This window comes from Enhydra lutris, unplaced genomic scaffold (assembly GCF_002288905.1).
Source record: "Enhydra lutris kenyoni isolate GAN:26980312 unplaced genomic scaffold, ASM228890v2 scaffoldscaffold35, whole genome shotgun sequence".
Lineage (NCBI taxonomy): Eukaryota > Metazoa > Chordata > Mammalia > Carnivora > Mustelidae > Enhydra > Enhydra lutris.
In genome coordinates this window covers 22,408,567-22,432,055 of record NW_019154119.1, presented here as the reverse complement: position 1 = coordinate 22,432,055, position 23,489 = coordinate 22,408,567, and the positions used below count along the sequence as shown (strand labels likewise).

Genomic DNA, 23,489 nt, shown 5'->3' with positions numbered 1-23,489 from the left:
CTCCCAGGGGCTGGGGCCTGGGCAGACTCGCCTCCCGAGTGTGGAGCCCACCCCGGTCAGCGTCAGGCCAGCTCTCACCTCCTTTCGTCCACGCGATGACCGGCTGTGGGTAGCCCTTGGCCTCACACTGGAAGTCGACCGTCTGACCCTCGATCACGGCCTTGTCTGCAGGGGTCACGGTGAACTGGGGAAGGGCTTCCGGAAGGAAAGAACATCGGAAACGACATCTCAAAGACCGTTCTGGATGAAAATGCTGCAGGCCAGCATCAGCGTCAGCGCTCCCTGTAAGCGCCGCGGCATAGAAAGCCGATGGCCACGGGCGGCGCCACAGGAGAGGGTCTGCGGCAGGGGGACGCCGGCCGGGGAAGGGCCTGACAGCAGGATGTCCAGCAGCAGTTTCCCCAGCACCCTGCAGGGGCTTCTGCTAAGTCCATGCAGCCGCAGGCCACACGGCACCGAGGGTGTGCGGGACGCCCTGCTTCTGCCCGTGGCTGTTAGCGCACCCCAAGGTCCCTCTGGCTGTGGGACCTCAGTCAGACCTGGAAGCGGTCCCGTGTCGCGTAACCCAGCTGTGTGGGGACAGGAGCTGCTCCGTGACTGTGGGGCCCCAAATCCAGACCGATTCCGTCTGTGCAGAAGGAACGACCAGGTGACAGGACCGCGCGGTCCCGTGTGTGGAGCGCGAGCCAGCAGCACCGACGCCGTGAGACGGCCTTGCGGCCAGAGAGCAGGGCCCCGGCCATCGGCAGTCCGCAGCCTCCACACCAGAGAGGCCCCACTTTGCAATTTGTTTCTAAATAAGAAACTCACTATCGAGCTGGCTGGGACACGTGGACACACACCGCCCGGGTCTTCACGCTACGGCACTCAGCGCCCTGCACCCCAATGCTGGTGCGGGGGAAGCCGCGGGAGGAAGGCCAGGTTCACCGACGTGAGGCACACACAGGTGCCCCCACCCAGCACACACATTCCCGCGACCGCCACCAATGTCCGCACGCCAGGAGCCCCCGGTGCCAGGGACAACACAGCCAGAAACAAACACAGCCCCGAAACACAAGCCTCCTGCAGCTGCCACGCAGGAAACCAGGTCACAGAGAAGCAGGGCGGTGAGGCCTGCGGGTAAGGTACAGCCAGGTGCGGGCAGAGGATGGGATGGCGGTCGGGGCGGGGCCTCCGTGGGCAGGACTCCCTGGGCGGGGCAGGATGGGGTCTGCAGGGAGGGCTTCGGGGGCAGGGTCTCTGCGGCGAGGGCAGGGGCCAGTGGTCAGCGCGTGCACGGAGGGGGCCCTGACCCACCCTGGACGATGATCAGCGCGGTGGCCTGGATGCTCTCTGCGCTGTTGGACGCGAAGCAGGTATACTCCCCGCTGTCCGCCTGCAGGACGTTCTGTATGTAGAGGCCGCCGGACGGGGTGATGCTCACGCGAGGGTCCTCGGGCAGGGGCGTGCGGTCCCCTTTGGTCCAGGTTATCTGTGGCGGAGGGTGGCCTGTGGCACTGCACTCCAGGGTGACACTCTCCCCGACCAGCACCTCCGTGTTCTGTGGCTGGATTACAAAAGTGGGTCGAGCTGTCACAACAAAACACAAGTCGCGCATTAATTTCCTCCGGGTCGGCAACGGCGTGGGCTCGTTCTCTTCCTTCTGCATGCGGGGCTCAAAGTGAGCAAAGCAAACACGGCTGAACGGACGCCGTCGGCTCTCCCGCGTCGGGGTGGGGACAAGCGAGCGGCGGGGCCAGCGCCTCCCAGCCAGTCCCCATCGCCCTCGGCGCGGCCTGAGCCCCAGGGGCCCCACTTCTGTGGGCGCTGGACACGGGGTCAGCGGTCACACCGGCTAGGTGCCCCTCCTCGCGGGCAACACGCTCCGTCCAAACTCGGAACTCGCAAAACAGCCCCTTCCCTCGCAAAAGCAGAACCGTACCTTCAACCTACACTTAACAGTACTTTTCAGCTGTGAGTCCAGAAAAATCCACGCCCTTACAATGCGTTTGCTGGGGGCATCCGTGCAGACGCTCACTGGTGTCCACGGCTGTAGACCCCCCGCTCCCCCCGGGGCCGGAGTGACCACGCGCGTCAGGACCACCGGGACACCCGCTCCCCCGGGGTCGGAGCAACCACGCGTGTCAAAACCAGCAAGACCCTTGCACCGTTGCACCCAGAAGTTACTCTGCTGGGAGCTCACCAACATGGAAAGTAACAAAAAGGGAAGTTTCTAGAACGTTCCTGGCTGACACCCTTCTCCCCGATTCTGGAATCCAGAGATGCTCCCCAAACAGAGTACTTTTCTCATCACTAATCTGTAAAGCCTGACCTGGCCAGCAGCGTTGGCAGCCTCCACAACCACTGAGGCAGCTCGCGGTGGGGCCACACAGACTACAGGGTGACACCCAGACCCCACGCTGCACTCCACCGCTCGGCCCACCCTGCACCACGCACCCCTGTGGAAACTCCCCAGATCCCTGATTTCCAGAGACGGCCCGAGGAGCTCTGGGTAAGGGACGCGGACCTGTAACAGCAAGGACTCGGGGGAAGCCCCCGGGACTCGCGCCGCAGAACCAGGTCCACAGACCGCGCTTCCACAAGGTAACGGAGCCCTCGCGGGGTGGGGGGCAAGCGTGAGAGAAGCGGCGCCACGAACTCGGTAAGGCGGGGACGAAGAAGGAGGCGCCGGCGGCACCTGAGGGCGCGAGGAGGGAGGCAGGAGTTCCGTGGAGAGGAAGGCAGCAGGGAAGACACGTTCCTGCAGCTTTCGTGCAGTTTAACGTTGAGGCTCCAGGACCCGTGACCCTGTGACTAAGGAACGGCGGAGGACAGGAAGCGCAGACACGATCTTCACGTTAGCGTTTCTGGAGCACGCAGGCGAGGCGGCATGATGCCGTTTGCAGGGACCAGAACCCCAGCGTCAGAGCCCACCGGGAGGGCATGTGTTCCAGCCAACACGTGCAAAGTGCGTGACGCAAGGCCAGCCCACGTGCCGTCACCCACGGACCCCCAAGCAGCCCCTCAGGGACAGGCAGCCAAAATCAGTGGGAGACGTGATCTCACTCCAGGCTTTGTCACCTGAGAGCCGGTCCTTGCGTGGGGATGTGGCCTGACTCCTGCTCCCCTGGGCGGAAAGGACATGGCCCCAGCGGGACAGCAGAGACGCAGAAAGACAAGACGGGATTCAGAAGTGGGAAGGACGTTAGGGCCAGGCGCAAGGTGAGTGTTTTGCGCACTGGACAAACGGACTGTTCTGGAGACAGCGGAAGGAGAGAACTGAGACCCGGATCACCTACGAACGCGGGTGAGACGCTGTGGGCCAACCAGCGACACGGAGGGCACCACGGGACTTCCAAACTGCCAGCGGGAAATGGAAAAGGGATGACAGCTATCCCAGAGGAAGGCTCGGCACTCAGAAAAGCCTGCAGAACAGTCCCGAGAAGCAGCAGCGCGTGCGCCCGACGCACGCCGCTCACTTACACACGCGAGCGGGTCCCTCTAAGGAAATGTCACGCTGTGGGTTTTTCCAAAAAGCAGAGCAAAGCTTGAGAGTCACCTAGGACCAAGCTCACAAGGCTGCAGCTGAGGGCACCCGGCTATGGACTGAGCATGCCCGTGTCCCACCCACATCCCACCCGCATCCCTACCCGGCCGGGCGCGGCGAGGGAGAGCTGTTCCGGAGCAGCCTGTGCGCCGTCCTCTGCACGTACCTGGAGACCCAAAGTACCTGAGGGTGACCTCCTGTGTCTTCACCTGCCCGGCCACGTTCTTGGCCATGCACTGGTAAATCCCTTGGTCCGTTTCCTGCGTGTTCTGGATCATCAGGGTCCCGTCGTCCAGCAAGTTGAGGCGGGAATCTGTCTTCATGCTCAGCTCGTTACTACAAAGACAGACGTCTGGCACTCAGGTACTTGTGCCTGAAGCACGGGACAGCTGATCTGCGACACAGGAAGGGCCCCTGGGGCTGGGGGACACCAGGATACTGTCCTACATCACAGGCTCCTGCTTATTCACTGCTTCTAGGAAAGGGACTGACCCACCACATCTCTAATTCATCGACTTTATTATTCACGTGTTTAGCCTGTAAGATTTTAAAGTTATAGAACAATCCTCTTTCCAAAGGTGAAAAAGGAACATAGTGGGAAAAAGTCAAGGAAACGTCTTCCTTGGTTTCCGGCAATTCATTCAAGACAATGGGGCAGGCCCACGGGTAAGGCAGGCCCACGGGTGAGGCGGACCCACGGGTGAGGCGGACAGCAGGTGAGACACCCACAGAGGCTAGCAGGAGGAGGGAGAGCCCGGCTCCAGACTTCGGGCCTGGCGCTTCTGGGCTTTCCCTCGGCCACGTTTGGCTGTAACATTTTAACTTCTGGTACCAACGTGTTTATTTATGAAAACAGATGTAAAGGGCTCAGCCAAATCGATGTTTTTCTGCCTTTTAAATACACACTTATTCCTCGTATTTAACTTGGATTTTAACTCCCAGCGAGTCCAGAGTCATCCAAAGTAACAGGTGACCTGAAGGTTGGGATAGCATCGGTCACACCCGCACGCAGCGCTGGGCCCAGGTCACGGCCACAAACCCAGGCAGGAAGGTGTCTCCCCTCCTGCACCGATGGCTCGATGCCAGGATCCCTGAACCTCTCCTCTGTGAAGGGCTGCGGGACTCGGCCGCCGGGCACTGGGCAGGGCGATGGACCGGGGGTGTCTGGGCTCCCGTCTCCATCGTCCTCACCCGGTCATGACTGGATGCACAGAGCCGAGATCTACCGACCAGCGAGGGCCTGTCCGTGTCCCCAAGAGGACGGGAAAAGGAGCCTCGACAAGGTGCTTTCGTGTTAAGTCGATTCTCACCGTATGCCTGAAAGTGTCCTCATTAACAAGGGGCCCTCGCTGGGCTGACCCCCGGAATGGCCCCTCCTACAGCTCTGCCCCCACACCCCCAAAATGCCTGTGCGTGGCAGGAGACCCCTATTTCCTGAGGCCAATCAGATGCCCAAGGAGCGAAGTACGTAAGTGTTCGCTCGACGGGTGTCCCTGAAGGCGCTGCCCCCACAGGAAGGGCCCTCCTGAGCCAGGAGGACAGGTCCCAGGGTTCCAGCGGCAGAGCCCCAGGGACTAGACGCACCGTTTCTGGCCACAGAACGTGAGTGGGTTAAGAACCAAGGGCATCTCCCACCCCTCAGCCCCGGCAGGAGGAGGAGCCACATGCCCCACCGCCAGCAGAAATGATGCAGGACAGTCTCTCCTTTAGACCTTCTACTCCATGGCAGAGGACGAAGGAGCCGAGGGCCGTCCACAGGTGCCGGGCTGGGGCCGCGCTTGGCGGAGCCCACGGGATGTCTGGGGTATGGGGCGCCCCGCGGCCGCCTGGCCGGCGCCTGACTCACTTGTTTCGAAGCCAAATGATCTCGGGCTTGGGGTTGCCTTCAGCTCTGCACGTGAAGAACACGGTGTTCCCCGAGGTGACGTCTGCGTCCTGGGGCTCTGATGTGATCCGGGGCCTCTCTGTGCCAAGAAGGAAACGAGGTCTCTGGTCTTAAACCATCCCTCAACGTAAACAAGAACCCAAACCAAACCCCTCATGTTCCAGAGACAATCCCAAGCGAACCATCTACCCCAGCCACAAACGCCCCCACACGGAGGACAGACAGGTTCTCTGCAGAGACGGGCTGAGGCCTTAACCAGCACGTCCCGACCCTCAGATGCGCCGCAAAGAGCCTGGGTGACAACAGGCGCCCAGCAAGGCCCCAGCAGCTGTTCACACTCCCGGAGAGCAAGGAACTGTGTGCACGGAGCACTCCGTGGAAGGTTGGAATGAGACAGAAAATAATGCTTTTGAGCTACAGCAGCCCGAGAGCAGGAAACTCTCCCATGCAGGGCACGGCAGTGGAGCCTTTGTCCCTTGTCCCCCAGGTGTGCCCCCCCCCCCACAGCCCAGGCTGGAGGGGATGCCCCCTCCTCCAGTCTGCTAAGTGGCGGCTGCTCCACATCCTCTGTCTCTGCGACCACAGGGCTGGGGAGGCAGACGGAGCAGCCACCGCGGCCAAGCCTGGTCCTGACGCCCTGATGGGCGGAGTCCACGCCGGCCGCTGAGTGGGAGCCAGGACGGCTTGTGCTCCAGACGAGGGAGCTGACGCCCGACGACGCCAGGGCTGGCCCAGGGGACTCTGCCGGGTGGGGCAGGTTTGGACTCCAGTGGAAGCGCAGCAGTCAGGCCTGTCCCCGAGGTGCCCACAGCCCAGCACCCTGCTCAGATGCAGCTGGAGCCCTGTGGGTGCGGGGCGTGGGGGGCGGGAGAGACAGCACGCTGCAGGAGCCGGAAGACGAGAGCCGAGGAACCCGGCAGTCACTCCGATGGTCACACAGACCGCGGCTTTGCCCAGGAGCGTCCTGGCCGGGTCCCACCGAGACGCCATCTGGGGACACCGACACGGAAGACAGGCGGGGCCGGATGCCAGCGCTGGGCTGGGGCGCCTCCCCCCATCAGGCTCACTCACCACAGTCCAGCTCCTCGGGGGTGATGGTGGCCACCGAGCGGCCCTGCACGTGCCGCGGGTGCTCACAGGTGGCGGCCGCCTGCGCGTGCCCCGACTGGGCGTAGGTTCTCAGCAGCTCCGCCAGCCACAGGATCGCACAGTCGCAGCGCAGCGCGTTGGAGTCCAGCCGCCTGGCGGGAGGAAGACCGTGGGACATGGGGTCCGGCCCACCGCGCACGGGCCGGGCCCACAAGCCGCTGGGGCGGCCGCATGCACAGGACACGAGGCAGCGTCCAGCCGGAGGCCGCATCCGTCCACGGAGGCAGAGTGGGAAGGGGACCCACGTCGGCCAGCTCCCCACGCAGGGGCCCCGCCGGCTGCCCCGAGCGCCTTCTTTCTGGCACCTTCTCTGCTGCTCTCTTATCTCCCGAACACGGAAGTGCTTCTCCTAGCTGCCCCACAGCGCCGTCTCCAGCGCGGCCGCCGATGGCTTTATCCAGAAGTAGTCGTGAGAGCGAGCAACACGGTCTTACTTCACTGCCCTCCACGCCGGACCTGCGCTGCCTGACGTCGAGCTCCCCACACACCCTCGGGGACGGCGCGCCAGCCACAGAGCAGCCCAAGGCCCTGGGGCAAAGCGCAGGGAGGCATCCGGTAACCGGCCCTCACATTCCTCTATTCCTGTGAAGTGACCACCCAGCCCAAGAGGCCGTGTCTTCAGGGGCCTCGAGAAACTGGGAGGCCCACGCGCTTCACGTCTAGGTGTGGGAACGCTTGACGCGGGGAACAGGACAGAGTCCTTCTCGGGGGACCTTCCTCCCACCACTAAAATTTCAACATGGGATTAAAAATTAATCTGAAGGAGCACCTGGGGGGCTCCGTCGTTAAGCCTCTGCCTTCGGTTCAGGTCATGATCCTGGAGTCCTGGGATCAAGCCCCACATCAGGCTCCCCGCTCGGCAGGAAGCCTGCTTCCCCCTCTCCCACTCCCCCTGCTTGTGCTCCCTTTCTCGCTGTCTCTCTCTCTCTCTGTCAAATAAATAAATAAATAATAAAAAAATTAATCTGAGGAATTTCAAACTGATTTTAGAAATGTCTCGCTTGCCTATGAAAGGGTCGATCTGCTGGTACAGTCCCCACCAAGGCCTCCTGCCCTTTCCTGAGAGGAATCCACACTCCGCAGCCCGGCTTGGGGCCGGTCAAAGCCGTGGGGACACGGGGCTGCGCTGAACACATACTCACAGTCTCTTCATGGATTCCAAGTGATCGAATGTTCCTGGGACCAAATGTGTGATTCGGTTGTTATGTAAAAATCTGTTGAAAGAGACATACAACAAGCCAACATCTAAAATGCTTCTTACATGTGTAGAAAAGAGTATGAACGGTCCACAAACTCAGCTTCTAAAAAATAACTCAGTGATTGCATTATTTCATGCAAATGAACCTGAGAATATTATTTAGCCCAGAAAAGAACCAGGTTTGTTTGTTTGTTTGCTTTTTCTATTTTTATCACCATTCCCGAAGAAAGAGACCTTGTCAGTCCTGCTTCTGAATTGAGAGACAAGGAGCAGGGACTCTGCATGGCCAGTTCTGAGACAGTGGCCTCCCCACTCCTGCAGAACCTGGACAGTGCGACGGCCCAGGGCCGCAGCGGATGCAGGGGACGGAAGGAAATGCAACTTACAGCCTTTCCAGCTTCGGCAAATGTTGGAAGGACTCTGGGTCCAGAGTTTCTATCTGATTAAAGTGCAGATATCTAGACAAGTGTAAAAAAAGAGAGAGAGAGAAGAAAGAAACAGATTTTAAACAGTTTTACTGTTTGCAGATCTAGATTTCCTGCTCAAAAAAAAGTTTCCTAAGTCCTTTCAAATTCTTATGTCAGTAACTCTAGATTTCCTACATTAGGTGGAAAACAAGTGAAATCATCAAATCGTAAGATTAGATACAATTAAAAACTGGACACAGACTGTAGGAGTGAACGGCTGTCAGTGACCCTGACCAAGGCCCCCCCCCGCACGGGGCCAGACTGTGCGGCCGTGACCTCCGCGCGGTATGTGGGCCTTTGCAGGAAGAGTTCACGTAGCCTCCCTACAGCACATCGGTACGTGTACGAACACCTTCGATCCTCTAACCTCTCTGAATTTCCGGGGTGGGGGGACTTACGCTGACTGAGCTCATAGTTAACCACAGAAACAACGAAGCGTAAAGTCACACGTTTCCTCAAATGTGCTCAATTACACAAATATCCAGCATTTACGCATCTTTTGCTGTGTCTCCTGGCTTTCCACAATCTACACATTTCTCAGTACAACTAATTTCTTCTCATTTTCCTAAATACTGCTTTTCTCACTGTGAAAATCGGTGTTTTTCCCCTTAAGTGAAACAGTGGACACAGGCTTGGACGCGGCCGTGCGACAGGGTGCTTCTGCCCCGAGTGCCCCCCCCCAACATGCGGAGAAGAGAGATCTCTGCCCCCCACAGCTCGCTCACGCGGGGCCCGGCAGAACGGCAGGGACAGACTGACACGAGCGGTTACGGGTTTCATCATGAACCGTAACACCAGGCAGAAAGCGTTCTCAGAACGCACCCTGGATGCTCAGAGACCATCACTGATGTTGAAATTACTGGGACTGCAAGGTCACCCAAGGTCACTTGCACTTCCTTGTCTGTGCCTCCCACCACGGGGACCCCAAGTCTGGGAGGTCACAAACGCGGCTGCAGAGCCCACAGACATGTCCCCGCCGGTCGCCCTCTACTCGGGGGGAAGCCCGTGAGCAGGGTGTATGGGAGCCTGAAGCGGGGGGGATATGTAGTCACCGTCACAGGAGAAGCCTGAAGGAGAAGCCCCCCCGTGTTAGCAGGCAGGTGAGGTGCTGGGAGGCGTCCAGGGAGGGAGGAGGGAGGGGGGAGAACCTCCTCGCCCTGATTCAGTGCAGCTTGTCTGCCCGGCCCACAGAGACAGGGCTGAGGCCACAGCTCTGGGCAGGCGGGGCGCCCCCGCCCTCCCACGGCCCCAAGCCAGCCATGGGAGCCAACCCCAACCTACACTGCCTGACTCTGGTCACACGTGCTCAGCACACAGGACGGGCAGGACCTCCCAAGAGCCCAGGCTCCGCAGACCCCCGGCACCCTCGGGCTGGCCTCTGAAGGGCGAGAGGGGCTCCCGGCATGGGGGGGGCACGGCAGGACCCAGCCCCCTGACCACGACAGCGCACGCACCCACAGGAGCAGCCTCCTCTGCGGGCAGGGACCCGGTCCTGAGAGTGTCCGTGTCCCGTCAGACACTCGCCGACATCCATGGCAGGGAGCCGCGTCTCAGTGGACAGACCCTCGCTGCCTGAGCCGGGGCTGTGGCGGCTTCCTGACCCGGGACCCGCTGTCCCCAGGACGGCTGGACGCCCCGCTCCCGGAGCCGGAACCTCACTTCTCCCCGGGCGCTGCCTCCTTCCTCCTTGCCCCTCATTAGGGCGCCGCCGCCTGACTCGGGCTTGTCCCAGTCCCACGGCTTCCCGGGCGACGGCTACGAGGACGTTTGGCCCCAGGAGAGGCGCGTCAGGCGTCTGGACTGCGTCCTTCAGACTCTCCGTCCACCGCAGCCTCTAACTTTCGGTTCCCTCTTCCCACGCGGGGAGACCACACAGACCCGACGCACAGCGGCTTCCCCGTCCTGCCGCCACGACACTCGCAAACCAGCAGAGCGGCTCACACCAGAATAAAGACCCCGAGACCCTTGCGCACTGTGTTTGGGAAGCACCTGGTTTCGGGGGAGCCCCTGCCCCAGCGTCTCCGGAGACGGGCCTGTGCCCGGCGAGCAGAGGAGCCACGCAGATGCATGGACGGCCGCTGCGGAAGAACGTCGGGCCGCGTCCCAGCCGACGGCCGCGTCCAGCCCTGCGACCGTAACGGTGCGGCCGTCTGACACGCCTCGGAACCACCTCAGCCCCTACCTGCCAGAAAAAGCCTGCTCTCACCGGGGATTCTGCTCAGAAACCAACCTGCTGACCTCATATGCCGCCAGAGAAACAACACCGAACACGCACTGACTAGAAACACGGGGAGAAGCTCGTTTTCTCCAGAATAATGACATAAATGCAGAAAGTAGGCCGGACGAGTGCAGAATCACTAAAGGAAACAGGGTACAACGAAAGCAACCTCCTCGTCCCCCACTGCCCGGAGACCCTCCCCGAAGACCTTCCCTGGTTCGCAAGGCCGTCCCCGCTGTGAACGGGGAGCACCATGGAGGCGGGAACTGCCTGGTCTCAGGGACGCTCGGCCCGGGCTGCCGTCAGCAGAACCCGGGGCCTTCCCTGGTGGGGCAGGGCCTCGGACAGAACCGCTCTTTCCGCCGCATGCACGCGCTCCCTACGCCCCCGTTAGTACAGGCATGCATCGTGCAAACAGCAGACTTAGTTCATCTGCTCTACAAGAGGCAAGGGGCGGGCGGCATCCCAGACAGCCACGTGCGGGGGACACTTACAGTTGCTCTAGAGAGGCAAGTCCCGTAAATGCTTGCCTGTCAACTGACTGGATCTCATTCTTGTACAAATAGCTGAAACAAGAAACGGAGCGTTAGCGCACGACAGGCCGCAACGCCAGAGGACGGAGGACTTACGTTGACATGTGGGGGTTCGCGTTAACGACTGTATCAGAATACAGGCCACACCCCGACACGGCGCTTGGCTCCCCTCACGGAGGTTCCCGGCCCTTCCTCAAAGGGAAGTCTCCCCGCAGGAGGCTGCCCACCCACCACCCCGTCTTCCAGAAAGTCCCAACACGAAGCGGACGTGTCTTCGCCCAGCAGAATCCCCTTCTCACGAGACAGAGGCGAGGTGGGCGGGTGGGAAGCATCAGAGACCCGGCTCGTGCCTGTTTTTACGCGGTCTGTAAGCGAAGAATGGTTTCTACCTTTTTATGCGGTTGAAAATTTCGAAAGAAGAGTAACAGTTCACGACACAGGAAAGTTATTCGGAACCTGAACTTCAGAGTCCATGACTAACACGGACACATCGACTTAGTCCATGGCCAATCGGGGCCACGTGGCAGAGCCAAGCCGCCATGGCAGAGCCCGAGCGGCCCACGAAGTCTCAGAGATGAGCTGCCACGTCCCAGAAAGTCTGCCGACTCCTGGGCAACGCCACAAGGTGAGGAGCCTCCGAGTACCGCAGGCCTGGGGATGGGACTCGTGGTCGGTACCGTCCCGCACACACCCGCTCTGTGGTAGATCACGGGAAGCCAATGGCGTCCTGCCGTCTCAGACGTGACCTCTGCACTGGGGCAGAGACGTGTGTCTGTGCTGCTTCGTCCCCACCCATAACCTCAGACCCACGACGGCCCCTCCGTGCCGTCTGTAGGTGCCTCCCGGCACTGTGACACCATCCACGCGCCCACTCACTCCAGTGAACAGGCCTGCTCTGTCTTAGTGTCGTGCGACCGCACGCTCTGGTCCCAGACCGTGTGCACAGCGGCACCATCGGTCCTTGTGTACGGGGCGGGCTGCCTCACGGGCCTGCTCCACTGTCTCTGACTGCCGCCACCCTACTCAGCGGCTGTCCCTTCTCCCTCGCGCTCCTCAGCTGAGCTGACCCCACGGAGAGCCACAACCTCTGCGTGAACAGGCGGTGACCCCGCCGGTCCAGGCCCCGGTGCCCGCAGCAGAGCCGGGCGCAGAGCCAGGCCCCATGGGACGGAGTCGTCCGCCAGCCACCTGCTAGTGTGGTTGTCTACGTTCTGTCTAGGTTCTGTCCCAGTCTCCGCCGGTATGCGCGCAGCGGGCAGCCGCTGGGATCACCAGGAGTCGGCAAGCATGTGGAAAACAGAAAGAACATGGCCTGGCCCCACAACTTGCTCTCTGGTGGGAGCCCCTGCTCTCTTACGGCCCAGCAGGGTTTCTGGCCTCATTCCTCTAGAACAGTGGGGCAACCGCCTAAGGGCAGTGTCTGTCTACACACACGTTAAAGACAACGGGAGTGTGCGACAGCGGAGTCCCACTAACACGCGCAGTATGTGTTTCCAAGGGCGTGGGACCAGCCTCTGTCTTCCTAAGAATAACGGGCACGGACTGTCCTCCGACAGTGGGTTCTGAAGAGCACTCAACGCCAGAGTCCCCTCTGGACTGGAGGCTCCTCCCAGGACGTAACCACACCCTCCGGCAGTGTCAGTGAAGGGAAGACGGACACCGTCCCACAAGCCGCTGGGGTCCAGCAGATAACCCGCGCTTGACTTCGAAGAGCACAGACTAATCATAACGGCAGAAACAACCAGTAAGCTCTGGAGGAGCTCGCAAATGTTGGAGTTGCACAGAGTCCTCCACGTTGCTCGTGGCAGTGCCGTCTCCTGCCGAGAACCGGGCTCCAAAGGGACCGTTCTTGCCCCTGCTCCTGGGGTCCTTCTCACGAGCACCCCACTCCTCCGTCCTGCTGACCACTGACCAGCCCCCCGCAGGGACCAGGCACCTTCCACCAGTGGGCATCGCGGACATGGGGGCAGTGAAGCTGGGGCACAGGGCCTCAAAGGGGAGCAGCTGGCAGGAGAGGCTTATGAAGCATTACTTAAAAAAAATCATTTTAAGTAGAAAATGAGGTATTCCAAACTATTTAACACTAAATATGTTTGCAGGTTAAATAATAAGTTGTTCTTAATTAATTTAAGCCTAAAGCAGAATAAAAAATTAAACACACACACACACACACACACACACACCCACTACTCACTACGGGATGCTGGCTCTCAGCTCACGGAACCTACTTTCTACAAAACCAAAACCTTTCTTTTGGAGCTTGTACAGCACTTAGAATTTAAAAATAAAAAAAAAAATCAATAAAAACTCAAGAATAAAAGGCCTTTCACTCATTTTTAAAATGAGCAACAAGGCTTAATAATTCTCATATGCTATTCTATTTTATTCTAATTCTAATTCTATTCTATTCTACTGCAAAGATTAACAAACTATGCCAAAAGTAATGGAAAAGTATTTATACCTAACAATTCCAATGGCCTTCACGGAGGGATACGTATCTCTATAATCGCGGTTAAGAACCAACGACATCTGAAAGCAAACAGTTTGCAAAATACACGGCAACACTAACAATGTGACTTTATTTTAAAAATCAACATGACTTCTAGACATTCACGTTTGTTCAGGACATAAATTTCCCAAAAAAGTCCCTGATCTCAATCCCTCATTAAAATGGTTCTCCCTAAAAGCTCATCGAAGTCTTAAAAGAAAGAGTAACTTGCTCAAAGCCCACGATACGCAGTTTTATCCACAGCAGGAATGTACTGGAATGTGTGTCCTGACGCTTCCCGTCTTGCAGCAAGTGGCCGGAGAGCTGGGAGGCCAGCACGTGCTTGCAAGGTCTTCTTCTAATCTGCCAAACTCATGTTTCAATGTTCATGTGCGGATTAACTAACATCAGTCTCAAAAGGCAAACTACAATTTTACTACCTAAAAATAGGACGAGGTGACGTCAGTCGGAGGACGACGGGGAAATCAGCAGACCAGGGACACCTTCGCACCTCGCCCACGGCCGGAGAGGCCGCCTGGAGCCGTGCGGGGCCGCGAGTCCCCTGCCCCCACACGGCCTTCCCAGCCGGCTCTCACGCTCCTCACACCCACGTGCCTAACGGCTGAGCACACACCCCGAGCGCCACACAGCTGCGTGCTTCACACCGACAAAACTCGCACTAAAAACCCCAGCCCAGGGGCACCTGGGGGGCTCAGTGGGTTAAGCCTCTGCCTTCGGCTCAGGTCATGGTCCCGGGGTCCTGGGATCGAGTCCCGCATCGGGCTCTCTGCTCAGCGGGGAGTCTGCTTCCCCCTCTCCCTCTGCCTGTCTCTCTGCCTACTTGTGATCTCTGTCAAATAAATTAATACAATCTTTAAAAAAAAAAACAAAAAAACAACCCAGCCCAACATTCGGTGCGTGTGGAGATAAACCCGGAGAGACAGCCGCGCCCACAGGACTTTGCAGCCGCACAAACGTCGGCTCACGGTCGGGAACAAGCGCAGCCATGAAGGCAAAGGACGGACGGTGCACTTACAGATACTTCAAATTCTCCAAGTCCTGGAACGCTCCACTGGGGATGCTCTTGATCCGGTTGTTGTTGAGAAGCCTGAGAGAGAGTCCGAGTGAGAGCCCGACCCCCCGGACCCGCACGGGGGGCACGCTCCGGCCACTTGGGAAAGGTCGTAAGATGACTCGGGTGCGGAGCCCGGCCCGGACGCCGGCCGAGCACCACATGCGTATGGGAGCGTGCCAGCACTCGCCCTGGGATGACACGCTTTCTCGGGGGACCGGTGTCCCCGTCACTGCACGCCACGCCCCTCCCTACACACACTGACCAAATGCCCTCTTCGATGCAAAGCAGTGTCTGTCTCTCTGTCCTGCTGTCTGTCGGACTGCCCACCTCGGCTGAGTGGAAAGCCAGCATGGATATGCAGGGTGGTCTCCCCAGGGTCAGACCGCTCCCCCCACCAGCTCCCAGGACGGCAAAGGAACCGATCCCGCTCCCAGAGCCCTACCTATCCCCCGTGCCAATAGCCACCCTCCGGAGCAAAGAGCCAGAGACGCCATCGTCCTGGCAGGCTCCGGATATGACAGTGGGCCAGGGTGCCCGTCAGGCCTGTCCCCTTCATCTGTCCATCCCTGGGACTAAGCATGGGTGCCCAAATGGATGGCACCCCCACCCCCCCGGGCCCTCGTAGCTAGGAGAAGCGCTGGCCCCTGCCCCCTGCAATGGGGCCTATGACCTCGTACCAAGGTGAAGGGTCTGGCCCAGCCTGGGACCGAGGCACTCACAGAAAGACAAGAGGAGCACGCGGTCACTGGGTCTGGGTCACACCTATTTATGAGGGACCCACATGGGTCCACAATGTCAGACAAGATAGGACAGCGGCCGAGCTCAGGTTCCACGGGCCTGACAACTCAATGCACACTTTCTGTTCTAGGGACCCATGTCCATGCCCCCCATTCATGCCCCTGACCACGGATAACCAGGGCTGACCCCAGGTGAGAGGTGTGACGATGTCTATACTTGCTTCCTGCTGGGTCCCAACAGGATGTGATGTTCGGACTTACAACGTGTTCAAGTTTCTCAGCTTTCTGAACGCCCCAGGCTGGATCTCCCTGATTCTGTTAAAGCGCAGATCCCTAGGGGAGAAAACACAAACAAGAAATGCATTTATGTAGAGAAATATGGAGGCATCACCAGTGCTGTTTCATCTCACTGAGTTCCGGCACGACGCTGAGCCACTTAAGGAATGGAACCCTGCAGCCCAGTTCCTGGACCAGTCGTGGCTTCATGGAGGCCAACGGAACGAGTGAGCCTTCATCTGGATGACAGAGCGGCGAGATCACGTCACAGAAGTGTGCTGGGACGACAGCACATAAAAACCTCCCCGAACCACAGACCCATCTTCTGCCGACCCTGAGGGTCAGCGAGCCCTCCCCCCGCAAACCTAGCGTTGACCAGCGCGTACGGCCCCGGCTGTGGGAGAGCAGAAAGGCTTCCACAGCCTCTCCACAGTCTCTCGAGCTGGAATTCGGGGGTCCAGCCATGAACTGCTTGCAATGTTTTCTCAATGAGCTCAGAGCTCACAGTGACCCAGGAAGATCCACACACCCAGTGTGTGAGTCCAAACTCCGCACTTCCACACGGTTCTTGTGGATGGTTACATGTGTACTGGAGCACAGCTACTGGTTTCTCGCGGACAGAGGGACGACCTGGGCAGCCCAGGGGAGACCAGAGCACGAGGCCACGTCCATGGAGAGACAGGGCTGCCCGCGGCTGCTGGCGGCATGAGGGAAGCAGCTGGTGGAGGCCCCTCCACGGAACAGGTACGAGGCCAGGCTCCAGGACCACAAGCTCAGGGGCAGAAGGTGTGCACGTGTCCATGTTTACCCCCTGAACTAAAATCTATCAATTAAAGTAAGAAACATAAAAGCTGTAAATTTAATTGAAATCTATCATTTTAAGTTAATCTATAAATGCAGTATTTATGAAAGTCACAGAAAAGTACATAAAGACCACTTTCTTTATCAAAGAGTCTTAGAAAACTTAAGATTCACTGCTCAAAGGAAATAGCCAACAAAACAAAGAGGCAACCCACGGAATGGGAGAAGATACTCACAAATGACACTATGAACAAAGGGCTGATATCCAGGATCTATAAAGAACTCCTCAAACTCAACACACACAAAACAGATAATCATATCAAAAAACGGGCAGAAGACATGAACAGACACTTCTCCAATGAAGACATACAAATGGCTATCAGACACATGAAAAATGTTCATCATCACTAGCCATCAGGGAGATTCAAATTAAAACCACATTGAGATACCACCTTACACCAGTTAGAATGGCCAAAATCAGCAAGACAGGAAACAACGTGTGTTGGAGAGGATGTGGAGAAAGGGGAACCCTCTTACACTGTTGGTGGGAATGCAAGGTGGTGCAGCCTCTTTGGAGAACAGTGTGGAGATTCCTCAAGAAATTAAAAATAGAGCTTCCCTATGACCCTGCCATTGCACTACTGGGTATTTAGCCCAAAGATACAGATGTAGTGAACAGAAGGGCCATCTGTACCCCAATGTTCATAGCAGCAATGGCCACGGTCGCCAAACTGTGGAAAGAACCAGGATGCCCTTCAACGGACGAATGGATAAGGAAGACGTGGTCCATATACACTATGGAGTATGATGCCTCCATCAGAAAGGATGAATACCCAACTTTTGTAGCAACATGGACGGGACTGGAAGAGATTATGCTGAGTGAAATAAGTTAAGCAGAGAGAGTCAATTATCATATGGTTTCACTTACTTGTGGAGCATAAGGAATAGCACGGAGGACATGGGGAGATAGAGAGGAGAAGTGAGTTGGGGGAAACCGGAGCGGGAGACGGACCATGAGAGACTGCGGACTCTGAGAAATAAACTGAGGGCTTTAGAGGGGAGAGGGGTGGGGGATGGGTGAGCCAGGTGGTGGGTATTGTGGAAGGCACCGATTGCATGGAGCACTGGGTGTGGTGACTAAACAATGAATTCTGGTACACTGAAAAGAAATTTTAAAAAAATTAAAATTAAAAAAAAAAAAGATTCCCTGCTCGCAGGCTCAACCCCCATAATACGGAGTCCCGGGGTTACTATGGGAGCAACTGGGGGCCCCCATTCCCATGAAGTCCGACTCAGTGCCACTGAGTGGATTTGGAACGAGTCTCTACAGAGACGCCTAGTTAAAACAAGATCACCACAGCATGAGGATGGCCCTACTCCAGCAGGACTGGGGTCCTCAAAGAAGGGGGACATCTGGAGACAGGCACATGGGGAGATCCGGCCAAGGCAGGGAGTATGGGAGGTGGAGTGATTATCTCCCAGCGCTCTGGAAGGACCGGCTCCTCGACCGTGGGAGTGCCGCCCGGACCTGCGAGCTGACGGACTTCTGCTGGAGCTCGGTGCATGGGGCTCTGCATAAGCAGCCCCGGGAAACCAAGAAAGGGCTCCCGGAGCAACACTTGGTCTATGTCAGGAGCGACGCTTCCCTCCTGACCCTCACCGACCTCTCCTGATGTTCATAAGCTTTTTAGGAATCTGATCATTTTGAGCCAACTCAAGCCTCGTAAATGATTTGAACAATCAGTTCTAGTTTATGGTGCAAGAAAAGGCTTTTCAGAAAGTATTTAAGTCACTAAAATGAATTCTGTTGACTTAGGAGTGAGCAAACGAAATCTGGAACTTTGGGGCATCCGCTTCCTGGCTCTGCGTCAGGGTCCAGGGTAGCGGAGGCCCCAGGCGTCGGTCCCCACCTGTCCTGGGCGGCGGACCGGGCCCTCACCCCATGTGCTCTCCCAGTCCCCAGAGCCACCAGCACGCTCTCTGGGAACGCGGCCCCCTGCACCAACCTGTGGCTCTTAAATTCAGAGAAGCTGATCTGAATCCACAGTGAGGACGTGGCGGCGGATCGGCCGCGGAGACGCCAAAACCATGTCCCCAAGAGGAGGGCGGGCATCTCCGGAGGCCGAGTCCCCCGTGGGAAATGGGTCTGGTTCAGGGGCACAGACGGGCTAGCTGAGCTGCAGCGTGAACACAGGTGACGGGAAGCTCTGTCCTCGCATGGGACGAACATGGGCTCGCCCAGGAGTCGGACAGAACCCTCGGGCCAACGTGGAGAAGACGTCCCCTGTAACGTGGAACGCCGTGCACGCGCGCGCCACAGACTCGGTCGGGACATCACGCAACCAAAAAGCCAGGCCCCAAGTCCTCAGGAAGGCGGTGGCTGGGCACAGGCAGCTCCTGACGCCCGTTCCCTGTCAGACCCAACACAGAGGGGAAGCAACACGGAAGCCTCCGGAACCTGGCAAGCAGGCCGCTGAAGGACAGACGCCACAAGGCCGGCCTGCGGGTGTGAGGCCCGTGCCCAGAGCCCCAGGGCGGCATGGAGGGAGGCCACACCCGGCGGCCGCCGCACCCCAGCTCTGAGCGCCCGGGCAGGGGGGCCTCGCAGAGACCTGGGGTGCGGGGACACGCACACCAGATGTGAACGCCCTGGGGGTGGCGAGTGGAGTTCAGTGTGGTTAACACACTGGTACACGGATCACACGTTGCAACACGAGCACAGCTGATACACAGTTACAGAAAGTCGGTGTAAGTAACCAGTCTCGATAAACGGACCTACTGCAACATCTGAACTTACATGCGTGGACAGCAGCCAGGCCCCTCCCGGATTCCCCGCAGACCCAGAGAAGACCACACGCCCACCCAGCCAGGGAGAGGGCACACAGAGGCCCGCTTTCCAACACAGCCAAGAAATGTAAACAAAAAAAGGAACCACACGGAGATTCTGGAACTGAAGCACTAACAGCTGACAAGGAACGTCCTTGCACGGACTCAGCCTCTGGAATAGGGCAGAAAACGGCGTGAGCTTGAGGGCCAGATGCCGGGAAGTACGTGGTCTGAGGAAACAGGGGACAGCACCTGTGTGATCACTATAACCTTATACACTTTGAGGGGCCTCGCAGAGACGGCGGGCCTCGGAGCAGCCGCGGGAGAGTCGATCAGAGGCCACGTGGCCGCGGGCCTGGAGAGACAGGCCCAGGGAAGGCAGATGTCATGCATTTCCAATAGGAACCCAATTCCAAGTCCTAACCACAGGTCACAGAGGCCGTGTTCCACCTGAACTGATTCCCAGTCTGCAGGAAGTATCGGGAAGGGTTTATCAATTCAGTAACGGTGAGGATTCTCTTAAGCACTGTTCTCAGCAGGGTCCCCAGGTCAGCAGCAGCAACAGCATCTCCTGGGAACATGCTAGAACAGCCAATTCCGAGCCCCACCCCAAACCTACAGACTCAGACACTCTGGGGGTGGGCCTGGTAATCAGTTTTAATAATCTCTCCAGGAAGAGCAAGGTGAAGTTTGAAAGCACTGCTCCTCAGTGATGCTAGGGAGGCAGCCGTGTGCACGTGTGTGACGGTGTGCGTGCTTACAGGCGTGTGCACGTGTGTGACGGCATGCGTGCTTACAGGCGTGTGTGACGCGTGTGCAAATGCGTGACAGTGTGCTTACAGCCGTGTGCACGTGTGTGACTGCGTGCATCCTTACAGCCATGTGCATCTGTGTGGGGTCACGTGCATGGCATCTGCACGCACATGCCCACGCGTATACACCCACGCACGCACGCAGCAGATGTCTGCTACTCCCGCACGTCAGGTCCTTGTCCCTCGGTAATCACTGACATGAAGCTTTGTTTAATGAGAGCTGGTTAACGAAGTTATACTCTAAGCACCCCCCATTCTTTAACTTTGGAAATACGGTCTACGCAGGCCTGGGGAGACAGAATGTCTAATCCTCTAGAACGGGACCACCGGAGAGCATGTCTGTGCGAAGTGCTCCTACATCATCCAGCCTTCTGCAGACATGCACCGTGACCTCCCCTCTGGGTCCTGAAGGATCCGCCAGACGCCTTCCCTGAATGCCGGAAGCACACAACAGGGGAGCGGCGCCCTGAGGAGACTCTCAGGGCAGGGGCTCCCGGGCTCCCGGGCTCCCAGGCTCCCAGACACGGTGACTTCAGGACAAGATCACGGGGAGCTTCACGGTCCACGTCCGCCAGGTCTGGCTTCTAACACACGACGGCACGGTAAACGTGGTCAGCTTTAGGAAGGAGGAAGGAGAAGAATCCGCGTTACGTTATTAGAAATCCCTGCATTTGGCAAACAAGGATTCAGAAACTGAGACAGGTCAGGCAGGGAGCCCCAGGTCACTCACTGCTGAGCAGCACGACGGGCAGCTGGGGCCCCGCCTGGGAGCCTGTGCGGAGAAGGCATTTCAGCCCTGCTGGGGGGGTTGACGGGACACCCCCGCCCCACGGTTCGTCCACGAGTCACTGGGGGGTTCCTGGGCAGCTCAGCCAGTTGAGAATCGGACCCTTTATTTCTGCTCAGGCTGTGATCTCAGCCGTGAGATCGAGCCCCGCGCCCCGCTCCGTGCTCAGTGGGGGGTCTGCTTGAGATGTCCCCCCGCCCTTCTGCCCGCTCACGCGTGTGCACGCGCTCGCTGTCAGGTAAGTAAACAGGGACGTTCTCATGACCACGTCAGACAAGCAGCATTGGTCAAGTTCCGATGCTGGGACAGGCTTAAACACAACTGAAGTTCTGGTTCTCAAACAGGACATGCTGTGTAATTTTGAATTTGTGGACAAATCATTTTCTATTTTTCCTATTTCTATTTTACTTTTTTTTATTTAAAGGTAAATTTAAACGTGTGTCGCTTTAGCGAATAGGAAAAAGCGTTCTCTTTTAAAAATCACCAAAGATCACAAGGTGAACTTCATGGTAGAAATTTTAATGATTCCCTTTGATTTTCTCCGATAACTTTTTTTGCGATTTGGCTGAATGTTGCTGAGTGGTTTGGCCATGTTGCTGAGAAAGGCCCCCAAGCGTGAGCTGGGGGCGGGGATGAGAGAGACCCCGGGCTCAGCAGCCCCTTCCGGCTCTGACCAGCAGCCGTTCTGCGGTCCGCTGTGAGTCGTGACACGACGCTGACTGGGGACCAGAACTCAGATGCTGCGTCCCAGGCCCTCCAGGTGCTCAGTTTCTTGTTTTCGCTTTTTTCTGGTAGGGTTTCTGGCAGGAGTTTGCAATAATGGAAACACTAAAACAAAGCGAATCACCTCAAACTTCTTGCCTGGTGCGCTGGAGTCCCTTAGCCTTTTAATATAACGTTTACATCGACTTCTGTTTTGAACGGTCTGCCTTGCAGAATCCTGCTGATTTTCCACGGCTGTTCCAGGCCCTTCTGCACGCTGAGAGGGTTTCTCTGGCCCCGCACTTCCTCGACATCGGAAGGGGCAACACCTAGCATTAATTCTGGGGAACTCCTGAGCGTAAGCAGCCTTCCACCATCCTGGGGCTGAAAGCTATCCGTGCACCCGCACGGTGTTCGCCTTCCCTAGCTGTCTGCACGCCACATCCACTCCAAAGCAGAGACACTGGGCTTTGGCCCGGCATGGGCGCAAACCCCTGGGAGTGGGCCCAGCTCGTGCGGGGGACCCTGTGCCCCCTCCGCTGCTCCCTGCTCAGTCACAGTGGGGCCAGGGGCGGGACGGACCAGACTCTGCACACCCTGGGCGACAGCGAACCCACAGCCACTGTTTGCTGAAATCGAGCATTCACCGGAGGAACGGAGAGCAGCTCCCATTCTGCTCCATGAACAACTGGGGGAGACACGGGGGCCACCTGGCCTCGCTGGGCACAGGGAACCACTGGCCTCCCCCAGGACGCCCCAAGGCCCCTTGAACTTCACCATTTTTGGCCAAAGCCATGCTCTTCCCCCACAGATCCTGTTTACCTCTTGAGTTCTACCAGGCTCATCGGCACCGTCAGCCACCGGGACAGGTGACCCAGAAGCTTACCCCGGGTCTCCTTCACTTCCTGCCCCCGAGGCACCACCAGCCTGCTGTTTTCCGTCAGTGTTGCCCACCGTTTGCTCCTCCTTCCCACCCCCACACAGAGAGGTCTGGCCCCATTGGACGACCTCATGTCACTCAGGACCCAACACGGCCCACTCCTGCCCCCCGTTCCCAGCACCCAGACGTCACTCCCGCTCACCAGCAAGACCCCTTCCATGGCCGGGCCCACCCGATGCCCTTCTGCAGAAACCCTTGCACAGGCTGTCCCTGTCCTGCGAGGGCATCACGTCTGCTCAGGGGGCTGGACTTGGCCTCCAAGACTAGGTCAGGTGGCCCTGTGGGGACACGCGTCATTTTAGGTGGATTCCTGCAGCTCCGTGATTACAGGGCACACCGAGCTCTGGTCGGTAAACCACACCCCGGCGTGCAGAAAAGGAAGAACCTGTGCCAAGCTTGGTGCCAACGGCAGTGACCACTTTGGGCAAAGCCACGACCGTCTGTTCAGAGACCGTCTATGCCACGTAACTACAAAGAACTGCAGGAGGCACCTGCGCTAACGGGATCCTTCACGAGAAACGCGCCAGGACAGATTCAGAATCCCGACCGCAGAGCAGCAGGCAGCCGGGGACCAGCCCTGCACACAATCAGCCCCTCTTCGGGGCCCCGCCCTCCCGAAAGGCACGTGGACCCGTCACCAGCTGTCTCTGAGGACAGCCCACCGCCCTCCCTGGCGCACATCACTTGGGCCCATGGTTCTGTGCCGTCCCCCAACCTCACTGGGGCGCTCCCCCCTCCCCTCTCACAGCAGACCCTCTGCTCTCCCGGCAGCCCCTCCCTGCTCACTGGCTCCGGTTCCTTCCTCTCTAGCAGGAGAGTCACATGCCGTGCACCTGCGCCTTTCACTCGCTTCCCTCTGCTGAGTAAGCTCTCAGTTCATCCTTTCCCGCTACCCAGGGGCCCCGTCTGTGCTCACTGCTGGGCTCCCCAAGGGATCACGGACCTCCGTCAGTCTGCGCAGTTATAAATAGCATGCACTGACGACCTTTCTGTTAGTAGCATTTGCATCTTCGCAGTAGTATTTCTGGACAGTCACCCCGGAAGAGCTGACATGTGCTGGGCACCTGCT

General features: G+C 58.3%; 1 protein-coding gene across 1 annotated transcript in view; it reads right to left on the bottom strand.

The window, feature by feature from the left end:
* The window catches only part of LOC111154167 (peroxidasin), a 67,288-nt gene that overhangs the window by 20,421 nt on the left and 23,378 nt on the right, over positions 1–23,489 (bottom strand). Inside the window, exons 2-11 of the mRNA XM_022513596.1 lie at positions 15,538–15,609; positions 14,501–14,572; positions 10,938–11,009; positions 8,145–8,216; positions 7,703–7,774; positions 6,483–6,652; positions 5,373–5,490; positions 3,693–3,862; positions 1,297–1,569; positions 79–195 (exon numbers count right to left, since the gene is read on the bottom strand). Coding sequence (XP_022369304.1) covers positions 79–195; positions 1,297–1,569; positions 3,693–3,862; positions 5,373–5,490; positions 6,483–6,652; positions 7,703–7,774; positions 8,145–8,216; positions 10,938–11,009; positions 14,501–14,572; positions 15,538–15,609 — 1,208 coding nt within the window. The remainder of the gene's footprint in view (positions 1–78; positions 196–1,296; positions 1,570–3,692; positions 3,863–5,372; positions 5,491–6,482; positions 6,653–7,702; positions 7,775–8,144; positions 8,217–10,937; positions 11,010–14,500; positions 14,573–15,537; positions 15,610–23,489) is intronic.